The sequence below is a fragment of the Oreochromis aureus genome, linkage group 7 (genome assembly GCF_013358895.1).
Source record: "Oreochromis aureus strain Israel breed Guangdong linkage group 7, ZZ_aureus, whole genome shotgun sequence".
Lineage (NCBI taxonomy): Eukaryota > Metazoa > Chordata > Actinopteri > Cichliformes > Cichlidae > Oreochromis > Oreochromis aureus.
Window position 1 is genome coordinate 5,519,597 of NC_052948.1, and position 21,512 is coordinate 5,541,108.

A 21,512-nucleotide genomic window follows, 5' to 3' on the forward strand; every position below is an offset into this window, starting at 1 on the left:
AAGCCACTTCATTATTCATGGTGAACCGCGTTGCCACCAGGGTGTGCCGTTCAGTTTAAAGTCACAATTTTCGCACTGAAGCATCATGAGGGACTGATGGTGATATTCACCGCTTTTGAAGTGGCCACGATGAACCTGTGAAAATCAGTGCAACAAAATATAAGACATGACATTTTCTGTTCCCACTAGGTGGCGCTCTAGGTATTCCTGACAATGGGCACATCAATCTGTTCAGGGCGGGTCTGACATCATGCCTTCAAAGTCTGGTACTGATCAGACTAGATTTCATTGAGTTATACTAATTTGTTTCTTCATGGCGAGAAATCAATGTTCGCCATGCTGCTGGGGTCACACCCTCTCGCGAAAACTCAGTTTTCACTGTAACCCAAGACCAACTCCTTAAGGCTTTCCTGGAGAAATTTGAGGCTGCAGATGTCACCCATCACAATACTGTACTCCAAAGTGTAAAACATGACATTTCCTGTTCCCACTAAGTGGCGCTGTCCCTGGTGTCAAATATGGCAGTTGAAATATGTTCAGGCCTGGAGCCCTATCATATGTGTGCTCTTTGGTCCAGGTCGGACCATGTATGACAGAATGAGAGGCAATAAGATTTTCATGGCGAGTCATCGAAATTCGCCGTGGCGCCGCTGCTTCACCGTATCGCGAAAACTCAAAAGCTCCGCAATTTAACATGGCCTAGGTGTGTAGTTGACACTGACCAAAGATGAAGCTTATACGACCAAATCCCAAGGAGGAGTTCAAAAAAGTTTGAGGCATGGAAATGGCAAAATTAGAGCAAAAATGTCACCTTCACTTCTAAATGGCGGACTTCCTGTTGGGATTGCGTGAATGGGCCCACTGACTTTTTTGTTCGTCTTGGCATGATACACATGTGTGCCAAATTTCATACATGTAGCTCAAACGATGTGGTCGTAGGGCTGCATTTAACAAGGTATAGGTGGCGCTCTAGAGCCATTTCCCAGTGCTCATATGTAAAACCATTAAAATACAAAATTTTTCACCAGACCTGGCATGTGTGCAAAATTTCATGAGTTTTTGAGCATGTTTAGGCCCTCAAAAAGGCCCTTGTTTTGCCTGAATAATAATAATAAGAAACGGAGCAGATACAATAGGGCCTTCGCACTCTCAGTGCTCGGGCCCTAATAAGGTCCAGGGTTTGAATCCACCATGTGTCCGGGCCTCCCCATGCCTGCGTGGGTTCTTTCCAGGTACTCTCAGCTTAGGTTAATTGGAGATTCTAAATTGCCCGTGTCTGTCTATGCATTAGCTCTGCGAAAGACCGGCGACCTGTCCAGGGTGTACCAATTTTCGCCCTGTGGTAGCTGGTATAGGTTCTAGCTGCCCTGCGACCCTGAACTGGATAAGCGGAAGACGATGGATGGATGATCGCAGATGATATGATTTGACACAGCCCTACTCATAATAGACCTTTTGATCTATTTTTATGTGAAATACCGCTTCATACTTTTCCTGTTGTTTTATATAAAAGAACAACACTGTCAGGTTGTAAAAAACAAAACAAAAAAAAAAAAACCCCCACACACTTAAAATGAAAGTCATTCGTAATAGACCAACAGTAATGACACCAACTTGGAAAGCCTTCAAGACATTAGTGCTTAAACCCTGTTTAAGCACTAATGTCTAAACATCTATAGTGTTGCAAACATTTTCTTTGTGTTTCGCTGTGCCCAAATATAGTAAGTCTATAGTAGGTCAATGTATTATCTAAGGATGTTTTCCCACGTGCACTGTATGGTTTAAATGGTTCAGCTGTTAATGTTTTAGTGCAATGTCCAAGGTACTGTCGTTAGCTGAATCAAACAAAGCATTTCTACTGGGAAGAACAGGGGAAATCACTAGAAGTACTAGTTACAATACCTTTCAATACCAAAATTCTAAAATCGTCAAAGAATTTTTTCTCTCTCGTTTTTTTTTGGGGTTTTTTTTTGGTAATACCACAGGTGAAAAACTATACATGGTAAATACGACTAGTGCAATAAAGGCATATTTTGGGTTATGGTGACATGACTTTTTTTTTTTTTTTTTTTTTTAGACAATTGGCACTGTCATTGTGAAATCAGCTATGCTCTAAAAGCTAAAACGTTTGCAACAGCTAATTATAAGAATAGATACTTGAGCTAACATAATGTAACATTAGACCTTGTGGTAATTTTAGTGAGATATTCTGCAACCACCCTAACGTTTTCTGCGTCTTTATCTTGTGAAAATATAATGTTATCATCCCAAATAAACCGTCTGCCACCATCATGGTATAATTTTGGGTAGGGCTGCACGATTTTGCATAAAATGAGAATCACGATTTTTTTACTTAGAATTGAGATCACGATTCTCTCACGATTTTCTTTTCCAATATAAATATTTATTGCACTTATTAACTGCACATCAACTTCGTAACAGTTGAAACTGAACATAAAAACAATAAATAAACATAAAAACAATAAATGCCTCACATTTTGTGGTTGCCGCAAAATGTTGTACTGCTTGAAATTCCGTCTCCACCGTTGCTCGACACTGGGTGTATAGAGCAGGTAGTGCAACAATAGAAAAAATAGTTGTGGGACGGCACTGTGTAGCGTTTGTCTAAGGTGTTGATCATTTTCCTAAATCCCTCGTTTTGCACAATGTTGATATATCTTTGGTCAGGTGATGAGTAATAGCCTCCGTAATTTCTTTGTGCCTGCGGGAGTTCGACGTGTATCCGGTTGTTCAGTGATGACGTGACGAATCCTACTTCCGGGCCTAAAGTGGTCTGCGTTTAATATGGGTTTTGTGTTGTTAACATGTTTAATGTTTTGTATTTTCTTCTATTTAATCTCAAAAAGCTCATAAAACAGTCAGTGATCACTGTTGACCTCCCTCGGCTTTTATTACCGCTAATCATTTATTTAAGCTCAGTTTTTAAAACCTTACATGTAACTACAGCACAGCCCATGCAGCAGTATATGAATGACTAACCTCGTATTGTGGATGGATTATCTCACTTGTTCTCCTGGCTGAAGTTTAGTCCTTTTACAGCATCCTGCCATGCGATTACATTTGTTCCTGACCACCGAGAACACTCACGTTAACTTTTATCGAGTGGAAAAAAGTTAGCTTGTTTATATTATGCTAACATAGCTGTGTCGCTAGCGGTCACGTAGCACATCATTATATACCAGCTAGCCAAATTTCAGTAACCCTACAAAGCGTCACTGCTGTTTAGTTTTCTGTCTTCATTTATGTTGGAAGTGATAGCAGAGCTGTACGTTTGAATTTGTTTCCAAAACCCGCAGTCAGGAGATGCTATATTGTATTTAGATAGAAGCTAGTGAGCTAACTTCCTGCTAACTTCTAACGCCGTTAAATGTCATAAATTCCATTTTTCATGGATGCCTGGATGTTAAACTCAATTGTTACACCTGGTAGAGCAGAACACTGATCATTTTATTAAAGATGAAAGACTTCAGACAGTTTTTCAACTCTCAGTAATGCCATGGTGATCGTTTGATATATGGACCTGCAGCGGAGTTTAGGCCCAGACACGGCCAGTGACGTCAGACTGAACAACCGGATAGGAAGCGCTGTATAAGGTTCCCGTTATTGATGTTTGGGTGGTTGACGGGACGGATTTTCTCCTGTCACTTTCTCGTCATCCCTGACGTGTTCTCCGTTGTTTTTCCTGCCAATTTGAGCATCACGGCACAGCTTCTGTATCACGTGGTATAAGGCTCCGCCCTTGTCATTTGTTGAGCAGGAAGAGTGGCGCTTGTTTTCATGCAGATTACGTCCCGGATCAAAATGCGGTACAATCGTCGTCTTTTTTTTTTTTTTTTTTTTTTTTTTTTTTTTAAATCGTTGTCATTTGGAAATGAGATCGCACATAAGTATGAATCGAGATCGCGATTTTCTAACGATTAATCGTGCAGCCCTAATTTTGGGTATCAAGAATATCACAATACTACTGGTATATTTTTTCTACATGTAAGAAATGGCAACTTCAGAGATTTCGGACATAATTCCACAGTTCATGTGTAAAACACAAGATGAACAGTGCATTTTCATCTGCAATTACAGAGAGTAAATGGTCAAAGCAAACTAGGCGAGGCAGGAAAGGCAATGGAACAGGGCAGGAGAAGAGATGTAGCCAGATGATTGTAAATGGCTCCTGCTGCCAGGCTCCTGGGTGTGCCACACATTCACTCTCACTTTATCTCACTGACATACACACACGCACACACACACTCTTCTGTCCAAATCTCTTGGCAAAAAACAGTTCCAGGAACAGTAACATTAAGTAAGGAGAGTGGGGATGTAAAAGAAGTAGGTATTAAAATACAAATTAAATAGCACCCAGGAAAGACAGCGAAATTAAAATGATTTTGTGTGAAAACATACGAACAAAATTAAGTTAATTTACAATATATTACTTTAGTCAGTTAAAAGCCTAAAACAAATAATCACTTTCAATGAAAAACAGATGAACTGTAGAAACCAAGAGTACTTTGCTATGGCTTATTTTAGGGTTATGACCCTCAGCCTCCCTCCAATTACAATAACATCTCCTCCACAGCCCTTTAATGGCCAAATAACTTGGTCAGCTTTGGCAAGCAGTAGTATATGTCCTTGTGTGCCTCACTGTCATTCCTGCTAATACTATGTCCTACCTCTACTGTTAATTCAACCATGCAGCAAATGTCAAATCCATTTGTTGGATAAGAAGAGATCTAAAACCCTTGTGTATACTTGACTTTGTGGACCAGGAGTTAAGAACGTTGGTGAACATCGCCTCTAGTGTCCAACTGAAAATACTTTAAGATTTATCGCTGAAACCCTCTGACATACTAGTGTAGGACATCCAGTAATACATAAGCACATACTTCTGCCCAGAGACAAATAGAGGGCGTGAGTGAGAAAGTGCATGTGTGCACGTGCGCATGCATGATAGTTTTCATGCCTGGGCATGTCTGCTCCCAGCCTGCTACTGGAGACATTGGAGCCTGGTAACAGAGCTCTCAGGAAAATATCACCACCTAAATACACATCCAGCCACCCACAAAGACGTTCACATCAATCTGATCTCAAACTGGTCACTCAGATGATAATAGGAGAAGTAGCAGCAACAACAGTGCACTCACACACACACAAAAATATCTGTCCATATTAACATTAATGACCAACAACTAATTGAGTTCGACTTCTTCAGTTTTTCCACCATTCTTCATCATACCTTAAAGCCATATTACGCCTAAACCTTGCCTATCTCTACTGTTGACCCCCATTACAGACATGCAGAAGCATATACATAAACAGCTGTTCACCATCATTATCCCCTGCATGTATGTCAGTCACCCCCACAACCCCCTACAATGTAGCCTAGGGCTGTGCGATATGACCAAAATCTCACATCCCGATATAAGAATTCTATCGTCCCGATAACAATATAAATCACAAAAATGTAACATTTTCTGTAAATTCTGTGAATCTCGGGCAGCTCATCTTGCGGGAAGTGTTTCCAGCTGGGCGTCATGGACCTAGAGTCGAATGTTTTAACTGATGCATGAAACTATACATTTTTAGACATAAGTTGTAACGGCCGCCGTTTCCTTTGTGAGTATTTATTACACAGCGTGTTGCGGGGAAAAGCCTGTTCTAACGTTTTAGTCTAAGGTTTATTTTTTAACACCTGGCGACTCTTTTTTACTTCTCATCCGTAAATAATCTGCTCTTTCACGTGATTCAGTTTATTTTGAAAAGTCTCAACAGGATCTTGAGCTTTATTGTGAAAGGTTTATGTGGAACATAAACAAGCGGACACGCGATGCTGTTACTGTCGTTGTTGCTAACGACAACATATAAAAACAGGCGCTTGTCCGTCTGTAGTGTGGTTATATAAAATATAAGAGAAAGAGAGAACTTTAAGAAATGAATATCCGGTTGTTCAGTCTGACGTCACTGGCCGTGTCTGGGCCTAAACTCCGCTGCAGGTCCATATATCAAACGATCACCATGGCATTACTGAGAGTTGAAAAACTGTCTGAAGTCTTTCATCTTTAATAAAATGATCAGTGTTCTGCTCTACCAGGTGTAACAATTGAGTTTAACATCCAGGCATCCATGAAAAATGGAATTTATGACATTTAACGGCGTTAGAAGTTAGCAGGAAGTTAGCTCACTAGCTTCTATCTAAATACAATATAGCATCTCCTGACTGCGGGGTTTTGGAAACAAATTCAAACGTACAGCTCTGCTATCACTTCCAACATAAATGAAGACAGAAAACTAAACAGCAGTGACGTTTGTAGGGTTACTGAAATTTGGCTAGCTGGTATATAATGATGTGCTACGTGACCGCTAGCGACACAGCTATGTTAGCATAATATAAACAAGCTAACTTTTTTTCCACTCGATAAAAGTTAACGTGAGTGTTCTCGGTGGTCAGGAACAAATGTAATCGCATGGCAGGATGCTGTAAAAGGACTAAACTTCAGCCAGGAGAACAAGTGAGATAATCCATCCACAATACGAGGTTAGTCATTCATATACTGCTGCATGGGCTGTGCTGTAGTTACATGTAAGGTTTAAAAACTGAGCTTAAATAAATGATTAGCGGTAATAAAAGCGAGGGAGGTCAACAGTGATCACTGACTGTTTTATGAGCTTTTGAGATTAAATAGAAGAAAATACAAAACATTAAACATGTTAACAACACAAAACCCATATTAAACGCAGACTACTTTAGGCCCGGAAGTAGGATTCGTCACGTCATCACTGAACAACCGGATAGCCACTACAGTGACCATCAAAACGATGAAAAAAATATTGCCGTAAACAGTTTATTTTGCGACACCACGAAACAAACGATAGCGTAAAATGAAACGATAGACGTTTTTATATCGTCATCCGATATATATCGTTATATCGAACAGCCCTAATGTACCCCATTTTGATTGCCAACACTTGTAAACAACCACACAACACACACACACACCCCTTCTCAAGCATCCCTTCCACCTACCCCACACCCTCCCAGCCCTAGACCAAACTATCTAGGCTACCAAACACAAACACAGCTAGACCCTTGCACAAAAACCAACACACTCACCCCTACATGCACATGAACATAAACATCCCGGCGTTGCCCCTGCCCCCCTCCCTCACTCACTCTGAGGAATGTGGGGACCAGCTGGTGGAGAAAATTAAAAAAATGAAGAAGCATACCAAAACAGGAAATACATCAGCACAGGCCTATCAGAACATGTTATCAGGCGGGTGGCAGCACCGCTGAGAACACGGGCGGCGCCGTGTGCTGATTGGCTGATCAAAGTGGCAGCTGTGTCATTACAGGTCTAGAGGTCAGGGGTAATCAAGAAAAGGTTACGAGCATGCGCGCTTGTGTATGGGTCGGTGTGTATGTCTGTGTTGCCATGGCTATCTAAATAAGGAGAAACTGGAGAGAATGTGGAAGGAAATGAGGGTGAGGAGAGAAGATGCTGCAGAGAGAGATAAAGCAAAAGTAAATAGAAAACAACAAAAGGAAAGACAGGAGACAGAGAGGCTGTAAGAGCCCTGAAAACTATTCATATAGCTCAAGTGAGCCGTTGATTTGTTGTGAGATTTGTTTGTCACGCCAAATTACTATAGCACTGTGCTTTTGAGACATCTGCGCTGTTTCCATTCTGTTTTTGTGATAATAATTAAAAGTGCCCTATGCAAATCCATCTACAGCACAGTCACTGCATTAACACTTAAAGCATCTAAATTGGACATAAGAGTCAAACATGTGAAGGCACAACTAAGAGCCTCCACTACAGTCATTAAAATTAAAAAAAGAAAAGTAAAAAGAAAAGGTTTGCATGTGAGATCCCTAGACCCTGCTCTGCTCTCTATAATTCATGTTCTCTCTCTACTGAGTTCTTATGAAACCTACACACACACACACACACACACACACACACACACACACACACACACACACACTCAAATCAAGACACATACAGGGAGATGGGGGGGGCCTTACAGAGAAGCCTGATTGCCAAGAAAAGCTTCTGCTTTCATAATGCTCACCACCAGCATACACACATGTCTGTGCACACATATATATGTAAACACACTAATTAGTGGATTAGCTTATGCTTTCCTTTAAAAGATTTATATGCCTACAATACTGACAGATACAGTTATGCACACGCAAGGATGCAAGACTGTAGATAAACTGAAAATCGCTTTATCGCGTTTGTTTTAATCCTTATAATAAAGACCTTTTTTTAAGCCTCTGTTCCGTCAACTGTGCATCATAGCTCAGTGCACTCCTGTGATACACTCAAAACAGCATTTATTAGATATATCTGACATTCTCGATTCAATCTTTCAGGCGGTCGATTCCATTATGTTTTGAATAATTACGCAGATCTGTGCTCCGTATGTAGGAATATGACAAAAGTCATATTGGCACTGGATATAACTCACTGTGAGCTTTTAATTTAAAACCTCAATTAATACCATTCAAACTAAATGTGGACAAATCCTTGGACAAATCTTTTTTTATTTCAGCTGTCAATCAGAGAATTAATGGTCAACCTTCCTCACAAAGAAAAAAAAAATGAACAGCCCATTTAAAAAATAAAATTCTATAAAATTAAATATTTGGTAAGAAACAGTGATTCAGTGTACAGTTAAGCCCATAATTATTCATACCCCTGCCGAATTTTGACTTAAAGTTACTTTTGTTCAACAAGCAAGTTCTTTTTGAGCAGAAATGACACAGGTGTCTCCCCAAAGATAATAAGGCGATGTACAAGAGGCATCATTGTGGAAAAAAATATTTCTCAGGTTTTATTTATATTTTAAAAAAAAGTATCATGTCCAGAATTATTCATACCCTTCTCAATAATCAATAGAAAAAAGCCTTTATTGGCTATTACAGCAATCAAACGCTTCCTATAATTGCAGACCAGCTTTTTGCATGTCTCCACAGGCATTTTGCCCATTCATCTTTAGCAATGAGCTCCAAATCTTTCAGGTTGGAGGGTCTTCTTGCCATCACCCTGATCTTTAGCTCCCTCCACAGATTCTCAATTGGATTCAAGTCAGGACTCTGGCTAGGCCACTGCAAAACGTTAATGTTGTTGTCTGCTAACCATTTCTTCACCACGTTTGCTGTATGTTTTGGGTCATTGTCGTGCTAAAATGTCCACTGGTTCCCAAGGCCAAGTTTTTCTGCAGACTGCCTGATGTTGAGAATCTTCATGTATTGCTCTTTTTTCATGGTGCTGTTTACTGTGATTAGGTTCCATGGTCCATTGGCTAGTAAAAAACACCCCAAAGCATTAGGTTCCCACCACCATGTTTGACAGTGGGGATGGTGTTCTTTGGGTTGAAGGCTTCTCCATTTTTATGCCAAATGAAGGCAATATCATTGTGACCAAATAATTGTTTTTTGTTTCATCTGACCATAACACTGAAGACCAGAAACCTTCTTCTTTGTCCAGATGAGCATTTGCAAAGGCCAAATGAGCTTTGGCATGCCTTAGAAGTGCCTGGAGAAGTGGCGTTTTCCTTGGTCTGCATCCGTGGAACCCAACAGTGTCCGTTGGACTGTCTGCCTTGAGACATTGCCACCAGCAGAGCCCAGATTCACCAGAATGGCCTTGGTGGTGATCCTTGGATTCTTTTTCACCTGTCTCGCTATCCTCCTGGCCAGCACAGGTTTCACTTTTGGCTTCCGACAACATCCTCTGAGATTTTCCACAGTGCGGAACATCTTGTATTTTTTAATAATACTTTGCACTGTAGCCACTGGAACTTGAAAACATTTGGATATGGCCTTGTAGCCCATTCCTCACTTGTGAGCAGCCACAATGCACAGCTGCAGGTCCTCACTGAGTTCCTTTGTCTTAGCCATGAATGTCCACAGACCACCTGCAGAGAGCTGCTGTTTTTCACCTGTTGAGTTGATCAAAACAGCTATTTCCAATTAATCAGGGTAATTAGGATGCTTTAGAACAGCTTTGACTATTTGGAATGGTATGGACACAGAGACTGTGACAGTTCGTAAAGGGTATGAATAATTCTGGACATGATACTTTTTGCTCAAATGTAAATAAAAGCTAAGAAATATTTTTTTCCACAATGATGCGTCTTGTACATCATCTTATTATCTTTTGTGAGACGCCTATGTCATTTCCAGTCAAAAAATAACTTGCTAGTTGAATAAAAGTAACTTTAAGTCAAAATTTGCCAGGGGTATGAATAATTATGGGCTTAACTGTAAGTATAGCACCTAAGGCCTCAGTATGCGTTTAAAGTTAACTTCTGTGCTCCATGGCCTATCATATATGAGACAATTCTCACAAGAATTACTAGAGGTACAAACTGAATTGAAATTGCATTTTCGATAAATCATCCCACCCAAAGGGGAAGATGAGACCGCCTCAGAGGGAAAAGTGCAGAAGTTAAAAATGTTAATTGGCGTGATAAGCAAGGGTGAGGCCGAACAGAGAAGGGAAGGAAGCAAAGCGGCAGACGGGCAAGGCTGTGTGAGGAAAGCCTGTGTTTGCGTGACAAGGTGAAAAGGAGGAAGAGGGAGGGAAGGAGAATGGGAGCGATCATGATCCAAATAGTTGAAAATAATAAAATTCCACACAGATAAGCAAGATTTCCCTCAGCTTCACTGCCTGATTCAGCACCTCCAGTTCCATAGAACAGGGCTTCACTCAGAGTGGATAACAGGAGGGGAGGGGCTGGGGGTCAGAGGGGTTTGCAGCACCCCATCCTGTACCCCCCCCCTACATCACCACCCATTATCCTAGCCAGATACACACAGTTGCACATATACACACAACCATACTGTGTCTATTATTAAGCAACAAGGAGTCAATAACAGATACATGAAAAAAGGAAGACTAGTAAGAAAAGCTATACAGCAAAACGTTGCCATCTAGTGTCAGTCAAAAAGAGAAGAGAGCCATACTTGGCCATAGCTTCCTTCGCATAATCGCTCTGAATACAGCTGTTTTTCCTCTTCTCCTCTTGTTCCTTTTTTTCAGCTGTGTCACAACTCCTCCATAGTTGCTACTCAGCCTAACTCAGTTTGTTTGTGTCTCTCCCTGCGCCGTTTCACTTTGAGAGATGCCTTCCATGTGGATTGAGCGGGGGTGGTGAAAGCGACTGAAAGAAACATGGGAAATGAGCAATTTCGATTTCAAGGAAGCTACCACTTACTCTACAAGTGCTGGTCCAACCCTGTATCTTGTTTTGTTCTGTGGTCGTCGGGTCAGGACAGTGTTTTGGGGGACACAGTGAATGTGACTGGAGCATCTGGTTTGCTCCACTGCTGTCAGCAACTGGGGCCAAGGAGAGAAACTTTGACACCTTATTTACTACTTTAAAGAAATCTTGCCCAGCAGCCACATAAACAATAGTAGAGACTTTTCACCTGTTAAACGAGATGACTGTATGAGTTAAAGAGATCCGCCTTTAAATGTGCATATGTGTAAGTGAAGCTTTCAGATGGAAAACTACACTGACACTACTATGCTAACAGTGAAATCACTGGCTTATGTGTAAACAAAACAAGCTGCTCATTTCATGACGACTAAAGGCCGGCATCATGAGAATACCTTGGACCATCTGTGTTCCTGCTCTCCCTTCTGCTGCAAGGTTTTTGCTCATCACCTACTTTCACTACTCTCAGCCTTATGCAGACAATCTCTGACTGTATGAAGTGAGCTTTTGTCTACAGATAAAACTCTGAGCTTGAGTGGGATTTGCACAATCATACCCAACAAAAACATGAACTTACATCAATGCTTAGACCCTGCCAGTGTGTCTGGATGACTGTTAATGCGCATGGATATGTCATCTTTGACTGCATTAGGTTACAATGACTGACAAACAGCAGAGACTGGCTAGATCACTCCATGATCTCAATGTGCATTTTCCTTAGCCACTCCTTTGTTCCCTTGGCAGTATTGTTTTGGGTCATTGTCATGCTGGAAGACCCATTCACAATCTCACTTCCTTGTTCTGGCTGAGAGGAAGTACTTGTCCACGATTTTATGGTACATCCCCCATCCATTGAGCCCTCAGTGCAGTGAATCGTCCTGTACCCTTAACAGGAAAACAACCCAAAGCATAATGTTTCCATGTCCGTGCTTGATTGTAGGGATGGTGTTCTTTGCGTCATACTCAGCATTTCTCTTCTTCCGAACACAGCGGGTCAAGTTGATGCCAGAGAGCTTGATTTTGGTTACATCTGACCACATTACTTTCCCCTAAGCCTTCTGTAAATAATTTAGATGTTCCCTGGCAAACTTAAGATAGGCCTGTACATGTGCCTTCTTGAGCAGGAGGACACTGTGGGTGATGCAATTCTTCAAACCATTATTATGACATAGTCTGCTAAGAAATGGTGTTTTTGGAGACTGTGGTCCCAACTGCCTTCAGCTCATTTAATAATTCCTTCTGTGCAGTGTTAAGCTGATCCACCACCTTTTACCAAAAACAGAACAGCGCAGGGTAGGGGGTAATGATGGAAAATCGTGTACGAATGACAAAAATTGTACATGCAGAAATAAATAAGTTAATGTTTCAACTTATTGTAGGGTGTCTTCCTCTTGTGCTTACGTTTATTAAAATTATTACCAACATAGGACAGTTTTGCCGGGGGGGCACTGGGGGTGCTTTGAACTGCTGATTGGAAAATTGTACTTTTTGACATTTCCTACACAAAAAGTTACTAAACTGAAATTTTGAGACTGGTCAGCTATCCCATTCTTATATTCCCAGCTTTACCCCATTGAGCTTTCACCATCCATTCTGAGCACTTAGCCCACTAAACTGCTACTACAGCTGGCACCAGTCAGAAAAGTAACATCATTCTAAGAAAATATAACAAGTCCTGCTCCACAAAAACGTTTTACACGCCAGGCAGAAGTACTTTATCGTAAATGTTTGACTGGCGATCAGGGTTTCACTTTCAGGCTAGTCTGCCTGTCAAGGACAAGCATCTTTTTTCCCTTAACTAGGACAAGAGGACACGTTATTGAGCATGCATGTACAGCCTACATGACTCATCTAAGTGAAATACAATAATTTTTACTTGCATTTCCTGTTAACTTTTGCCTTTGCCGTCCAGGAAGAGTGAAGCAATGCAGAGAAAAGCTAAAGAACTGAAACAGTTCTCTCAAGAAAGTAAAAGGCCGCAGACACAGGCTGAGTGCACCGAGTGGCTCCGCTATACTATTTGTGCCACACGTAGTGTACTAGTACTATAGCAGATTGCAACCCACTCTTTCCACTGGGGACAGTAACAGGCAACAGGGTTAGTAACTTTTTTTCAAAGCAAACTCACCTCACTGTGATTGTCAAGTCTCCATGTTTTTGTGGTTGTAGCTAGTCAACGGTCAGCTGGACATTACACCATGTTAATATTCCTACTGTTAGTTCAAAAAAAAAAAAAAAAAAAAATAGCAGTTCAACTTTAACTTCCTCGATCGACAGTTTACATGACAAAGTATTCTGCAGACTAGGAATTTCAACAGTTGCATTTTTTTTTTTCAGGCTCTACTGTGTGGCCAAGTAGCAGAGTACTTCCTGCTGTGTATCCCTTGTAAGAAAGGTCAAGTGTTATTTCCCCGAAACCATCTGAAGATTATGTGTGAAAACAACTAAATTTACAACCACTCAGTACAAATCGAAGAGAGAATAACATTTCCTAAAAAGCTGGCAAGATGCATCTTGTATGACAAGTGACTTAAAAAGAGTTATTCACCAAAACACTATAAATGTCACTATAATGTTAACTAAATACCAACTTTGGGGATTGTAATCTGACTCAAAGACAAAAATATGTTTGAAATATGGTGTTGTTATTGAAAACACTCAATAAAATCTACATCTGTTTTTTATAAATCTCAATCATTCTGGATGTTTTCATTTCCACAGCCATAATTATCCATAAATTGACATTGACACTATTACAGACAACTGTTAACACATCATTTATAGCATCTGTACTAGTAATTCTTAACAGGTACCTGTAAACTATCACTGTAATATCCAAATCATGACCAGTGCTTTAGCTACAGATGAAACTTCACAAAGTGATTTACAATCCAGTGGAAAGATGACTAGGAGTTAGGAAGGCAAATGCAAATAAAAAAGAAATGACAGCATTCATCACTAAATCACTAAACACCCCGAAACTAAATGTCTAAATAAATCTCTAACAAACATTTTACAGAATACCATCTAGGCTGGAAAATAACAGCACAAATGAACTGTTAGAATGGTTACAGTGAATTTTCTGAATGGACAAGTGAAACACAAAATTTCAAAGAACAGGTTTCATGTTAATGCCAAGTTCTGGTATTGCTGAACAATAGAAAGAAATTGTAAAGTAATTAAGGAAGTTGCATGCATTCTCTTTTACTAAGAGATAACTGAAGAAAAGGTATGCACTATGAACATTTTAAATTGAAAAGAAAAAAAGAAAAAAAAATTGGTCTACCAGGCACCATGTATAAAAATAGTATAATTTTATTTTGAAAGGCGTTTTCTGCCAAAATGCTGCAGTTTGCCTGATAGTAAAGGTGCTATGAGTCTCTTAGTAAATAGCATAGCTACTATACATAATAATTAGCAATTTCTACAAGACAGCTCAAAAAGTGCAATACAGAATCAGATTTTCCAACATCAGCCCTTTATAGCATCAACAAAATGGAACAATATGAGTTGACCGCGAAAATCTGAAACAAGTGTTACCCTGAGCACATCGGCTTGAGTTAGCCCTCAACTGGGCCAAGCGGTGCATAAAAGCAGTCTGACTTTAAACACATTAGTCCCACTGAAAGCCAGTCAGGCTTAAAAGCAATCTGATTGACTGAAGATTTGTACTGCTGTTTTTGTCACCTCACCACCAGCACCACCACCCAGTTTCACACACAGAGCCTCTTTCCCCTCCCCCTGATTGCTCTGCCCCGTCTCTGGACCTCCCTGCTCTGGCACGGCTCCATCATGGCCTTGGTCACCTCCTCAGCTCACCCTTAAAGCCCCTCACACTTGTACACACTTTCCCACACACAATGCACATTTCACACATGCAGACACAGCCCACCCCCCCAGTACTGGGGTGCCCCCTAAGCCTGAGGAAAATGGCCGTCACGGAACCCTGCAAAACGGGAGGCCTCCCCTCAACCACAAACCTAGAGTAAGGAATGAGAGAGAGGGGGCAAACGTATTACTGCTGGAATATTAGCTGATGGAAGGCGCAGGGAGAGGAGGGGGAGCCAAGGATGAGGGTAGTAGAACGGGGGTACCACAGTGTGAGCATCTACCCACAGAAAACTCTTCCACATGTGGAGTCAATTAGGCACAATCTTGTTTTCTACAAACTGCTGCAGAAGAAACAAGGGTTTTCTGGGCCTTTGTGTTTGAGAGTGTGTGTTTGTGTGTGTACGCGTATACTTAAAAAAGTGAAGTACTATAGGAAAGGGTGAGGAGAGAGCATGTTTTTCACAAAAAACAGCCAGAGAAATTGGACAGGGTTTTGGTTTTTATATCTAGCCATATTAGCAGCAAAGAGACAGCAAATCTGCATTTCTGCATGCAGTTAAATGTGCACGACTTGACAACCCTGCGACATGAATGTGACTAGGGAGCAAATGACACTCAAAGAAAAACATCTATCCTCTAGGGCTCATTATGCATGAATGATGAACATGTCACAGGTGTGTGTACCCAAGTGTGTGCAATGTTCTGCATCCTCCTACCTACAATTGTGGTGCATGTCTGGTGAGACAGAAGCGTCACTACTAACTGTGCTGGGAATTCCTGCCACACACAAAATCACAAGCCACTGCCTTAGTGTTAGACAAGAGGAAGTCTCCCCTTTAAAAGATTCATGGCTGCTTCAATTATGTATCCTCTTTTTCATCCTCTTTTGTCATGTTTAGACAGTTTTCATTATTCATCCATTTCAAGATTGATGGCACCCGGTCGGGTGGGCGGTGCAGTATATACAAGTGTCTACCCCAGTGTTGATTTATCTGGGCAAGATCAAAACAGCAGTCACAAAACAAAAATTGCACAAAACTTGCTTTTCATACAGATCAAAGGGCCATTAATAAAGTGACTTTAGTGATGTTTTATTTTGCAAGTGGTGGGTGAGGGGTGTACAAATACTAACAGACTGAGCTTTAGTGAAATGATCAAGAATTCTCACGTAAAGGTCTGGAGGCAACAGCCTAAGTGAACATGACTACTCCATCCAACCATTTCTCAATATCTGTTGTAAAAAGTCTCATATGAAACCAAAGAGACCATCTTGTGCTTAACTTTTACCACAACCCTTTTTTCAAGAGGGCTGCCAGAGCGTGTGAGCCGTAGGGGCGGGAGCTGTAGCTTCAACATGATCATGATGTTCAAGGAAGTTTGTGATAATACCATAACCTTTTATCTGTGATTGCAGCTTGCAATCCATCCTTTTTCCATCTTTTGGAATGAGCTACCATCACTGATAACATGACAAAGCACAAATCAAAAGCAAGCACAAAAGTAGCATAGATAGTGTTTTCAGTGGACACTTCATCTCGTAACTCTTCAAGAGGCTGCACAACATTGTCACATAATAAAACTGAAATTGAAAATTATTTCCTAACTAAAATGTTGCCACTTGGGTCAAGCTTTTTACCCAGCTCCTTAAATCCCTCCTTGTCCACCATGTAATTTTCATCCACCGTCTGCTCTTCCCATCATATGGAGCACAATCAGCGAGTGCTCCCCTGATGCTCGGTTGACTCATTTGTTTACTTCACCAGCTGCTAGTATCTCCCCCTCACATGCCATCATAGCTTGGTCTACTCAATGGTGTGCTTCTGCCTCAGGAATTATTATAAGTTTGTTATTTCTACCTTTATGTAAGAACAGTTTTCTTGCATATTTTGCGAAGCACTTTGCTTTGTCTCCTGAAGTATCTCTCCTTTCAGGTAGTAAATTTTCTCCCCAAAAAATGACACACTGCTCTCGATCTCAGACATATCTGGTCTTGTTTTGTTATGCAGACTCGTAAACGTAAATGCATGGGGTAGTTTTATAATTTATATGACACTTACATCAATCATGTAAAAATTTATTCCAGTATTACCATGTACAGTATGATATGGCAAAGCCCTGGTGAGGTGCACAGGAAAAAGATTCAAATTATAGATATGAGATGATATGATGTATGGGGTTTTTTCTCAAGAACAAGGGAAGAATGTCAGGTAAAGAAACTGTACTCAAATATGTGTATAAGGAAGAGTGAATTTAAGATGGAGCCTTCAAAGCCAACTGCAGGGCAATGCAACATACCCATCTCAACCCATCCCAGTTCTCCCCTTAAAAAAAGCCCACAAAAAAAAAGGGCATTGAACTGATGAAAGTTCAATGCCCCCAAAATGCCCCCACAATAAGACACAGACACACACACACACGGCTGTGCAAGAGAAAAAGAGAGCGTTATTGTGGTGAGGTCTCCGCCTTGCACTGTGTACTGGATAGGAGTCTGTGAGCTATAGCTACACTACACACTAACCAGAAAAAAATGGGAGTAGAAGGATGAGTGTGTGTGTGTTTATGTTTTCTCACCAGCTGAACGTAGGCTACTTTATAGTCTGGTTGCTTAACCTTCTGGTTTAGATGATTTCTTTTCTTGTTGGACCCTGAAAAAGAGAAAGAGCAGCAGGTATTACTTTTGAAGGTAAACTAGAAAGAGAACAGAGGGACAAAGTGATGATATTTATGAATATAGTGAGAGCATGATTAAGCAAAGATAACAGTATAATGTTAAAAGAAATGAATATCATTATGGCTTATCAGTTACAGACTTATAGTCTCTAGTATGGTAGCTTTCCCCTTAAAAATCTCTAAAATCTCTAGTTGTATTATTCTCTGTGGGCAGTGTTGCAACATTTTTAGCTGTACTACGAGTCAGTCAACAAAACGTGTAAAGCACTAATTATCTGCCCAGAAATTACAACAGTGTGCTCCATTCCTTTCTGAACAACACTAGGGAGTCTTTTTCTTTCTTTCTTTTTCCTTTTTTTTTTTTTTTTTTTTTTTTTTAAGCAAGAAGCCCTAGCTACATCAAACAACAAGGGACGAGCACAGGGTGACATAAGCCCAGGAAGCAGTGGACTTTAGCTTAATTTGTGCTACCACAAAATATGTCCATTTGCATATGCATTTCCCTAGGGAGTGGTACGGAGAGGGGTTTTAATCAAAGCAAACGTACTCCCCATACAGTCCTCAAAAATCCCAACTGCATATCCCAACTGGACGAGGATGACAACATGTGTCAGCTGAACACTAATTGGTTGACAAGTGAGCCAGAACAGGGAAAGCAGTGACAGTGGAGTTCACCACAAAAAAGAGATGGGGAAAAAAAAGAAGCTTTTTGTATATTTTCAGCAGCTGGCTGACTGACCAAGAACAGTACAAGCAAGAGTTTCCCACAGACTAGTTTTACCACATACTTTGTACGCTGTCCCTATCGACAACAGACACTCTCTACAGGTAGATGAGTTGTCCATGGACTGCCAGCAGACTTCCAGTGCATTACCACTGCTGATCCTTAACTTCAGCACTACACAATTTCAAGTCCTGCACAGAAGCCATTGAAAGAACAAAATCATTTTACGTGTTCTTTCAGTTTCTCTGGATGGATCTTTGCTACCCAAAGGTTCCCTTTCTGGAATCTTGGCTTCAGATAAACTAAAGTGGTTGGTCTGAACTTTGAAAACGAGGTGAAAGTGAACTATTGCAAAAAACGAACAAAGGGTTATCTTCTTTTCATAGTGGCTAAAAGCCAAAGTTATAATTGAAAATGTGTGGAAAAGGACAAACCAATCTTGTTTACCATGTAGTGCTGGTTAACCTCTTTCACAGCTGCAGGTGATGATGACATCATCCTCATTCCTTTCAGACCTCTCTGGGTTTGAAAGTCAGGGAGCCGGGGAACTGCTGAGTGCGTGCATGTGTAGGGATACCACATGTGTGTGGAGGCAGGCTAGGGACTTAACTTCAAATAAATCACAGAGATTTTTTGAGGCCCTAGATACAGGTATACACATCTTTACATTACAACAAAAACTACAATGATGATGGATACTAACCAGAGCATCAAATGGTCCATTTCTCCCATAGAACTCTAATCTCAATAAGACCCTAGTGGTCAAGTCAACAGGCCCTCTGAGTAACTGCCATTTCCATGGGAACAGTTTATGACATTCAAAAACAAGGGAAACATTCCCCTATAGTGAGTCATTCGTGAGTGTGTGTCCATGCCTATGTGTGTGTGGTACGTGTAGCTAGTAATCACTAGCCAGGCAGCCCACTGCTCAGGGAAAGCCCTGAGCAGGGTTGTAAAACACACCCCACATTAGGTTGCTGAGGAAATCCACAGGGAAATGCTACAACCTTTGAAATAGCAAGGTACAACCGAAACATCTTTGAAAACCCACAAACAAGTGCATAATACCTCGAAAAGATATAAAAGAAAGTATAGTTCCCTTGGTTTCCTTTCCCAACGTATACAGACAGACCTTTCATACAACACTCGCAAACGCAAGCACAATTCCTCCCTCTTTGAGATTGCGGTTTGGCAGCCAGCTATCACGTTACAAATCCCAGACCAGAGGAGTAACCATGGCAACTCCTTCCAAAATACCCCTGCCGCATATGGAGGGAAGAAAGGGTTGTTTTGCGCCCCTTACTCTCCTCAGCTTGCTCCCGTCTTTACACTGCAAATGGAGTGGAACCCCTGACGCAGACAGGGATACCTTCTCTGACGTACCTAAGAATAACCGGGGCCCTCAGCTAGTCTTACTTCTCTGACCGACTCTATCCCCCAAAATCTCCCTTCTTTCTTTCTTCTCTACTAAGGAGCTTTTCTCTTGGGGCGCAGGACTCAGGGATTCGGGGTTGGGATGAGGAGGGGACAAAGCAGCAAGTTTATAAGTGAATAGCATGTGTTTATGTGGAGGGAGCATGGGGTGTCCTGGGACAGCTGGAGTGCTGCAGCAGCAGATCGTCAGATAAGCAGCTGTGTGTGTTAAGGAGAAAGGAGAGCCAGGCACGCTAACCACCACCGCAACTAGCCGCTGGAAAACACTCCCGCTGCTGCATGTCAGTGGAAGGCCGTCTACATTGTAAGCTTAAATTGCTAATCACCGCTAACCACTGCTGACAGTCTCCAAAAATGAACCAATTAGACTTTATGTTTCCTAAAACCCTGCTTCTGTGAACCTCAGTGCTATATAAAAAACAATTAAAACAATTCTCACAATAGAGAATTAGAATTATCATGGGGGAAAAGAACAGTAACAATATAACCTCATGTTTACAAATAATTTCCAGTAAAACCAGCACAAGTCAGAAACAGTTTTAAAAGATTTGTATTATGGTTTTTAGCTGCTTTTAAAAGTTTTGCAGACTCTGGAGGCTTTTATTGTGAATTAAATAAAAAATAAATAAATTACAATAACTGCCAAGTTAAATTTATGGATGTTTGATTAATTATTTAAAGAAATGTAGAAATGTTTAAATATTTAATAGAAATATTTTTTGCCTACCCTGTAGGACATAATGGGCTAGTACCAGCATGTCATAAGTCTGCTATGAATATGCTCAGTTATTTGAGCAATTTGGGTGAGGGGTAATCTCTGAAGAATAGCTTCCAGTGAACATCAAAATATATGGTTTTGAAATGCTTGTCCCTATTAAAAAATATGTAATTGCATTTACATAATTTAATTAAGTAAATGCATTACTTTTTAAATTTTGCAGTACTTTGGGATAACATTAAGCACTACACCAGAAAAACAAATATGGGGCTGTATAGACAGATAGCACCAGGCAGAAAGTACACAGAAGTAATTTTGCAAGTTTCAGTAAATGCTTTGATGAAACATCCTGCTAGTTACAGACAAGACTTGTTTATACACTGCAAGGAACACTGAAAACACATAAGAACTCAATGGGAAAAATCATGTTGATATCTACACTGATATGGACTGGGTAATGTGTTAGAAACAAAAGACAACTGAACAGTTTAATGAAAATGAAAATCCATCAACCTAGAGAGGGCTGAATTCAAAGACACCACAAAAATCAAAATAAATAAAATGGTGTGGGCGTCTCCATTTTACCAAAATTTCATTGCAACAAGTCAAAATGCTTCACAGGAGTTTGTATGGCCCCAAGTGCTTTTATGCATGCCTGACAATGTCGGCGCATGCTGCTAATGAGACGATGGGTGCTGTCATGGGATCTGGCCCAGGGCATCACTGAGCTGCTACACAGTCTGAAGCGCAACATGGCAGCATCTGTGCCTGTCTACTTTCCCTATACGAGACCGGGCATTGTCATGCACCAAGACGAACCCAAGACCCACTGCACCAGCATAGAGTCTGACAATAGTTCCAAGGATTTCATCCTGATACCTAATGGCA

The 21,512-nt window shown here is 40.8% G+C and overlaps 1 protein-coding gene across 1 annotated transcript in view; it reads right to left on the reverse strand.

Moving 5' to 3' along the window:
- Positions 1 to 21,512, reverse strand: part of mrpl23 (mitochondrial ribosomal protein L23) — a 59,052-nt gene that overhangs the window by 21,545 nt on the left and 15,995 nt on the right. The window contains exon 4 of the mRNA XM_031756499.2: positions 17,650 to 17,723. Coding sequence (XP_031612359.1) covers positions 17,650 to 17,723 — 74 coding nt within the window. The remainder of the gene's footprint in view (positions 1 to 17,649; positions 17,724 to 21,512) is intronic.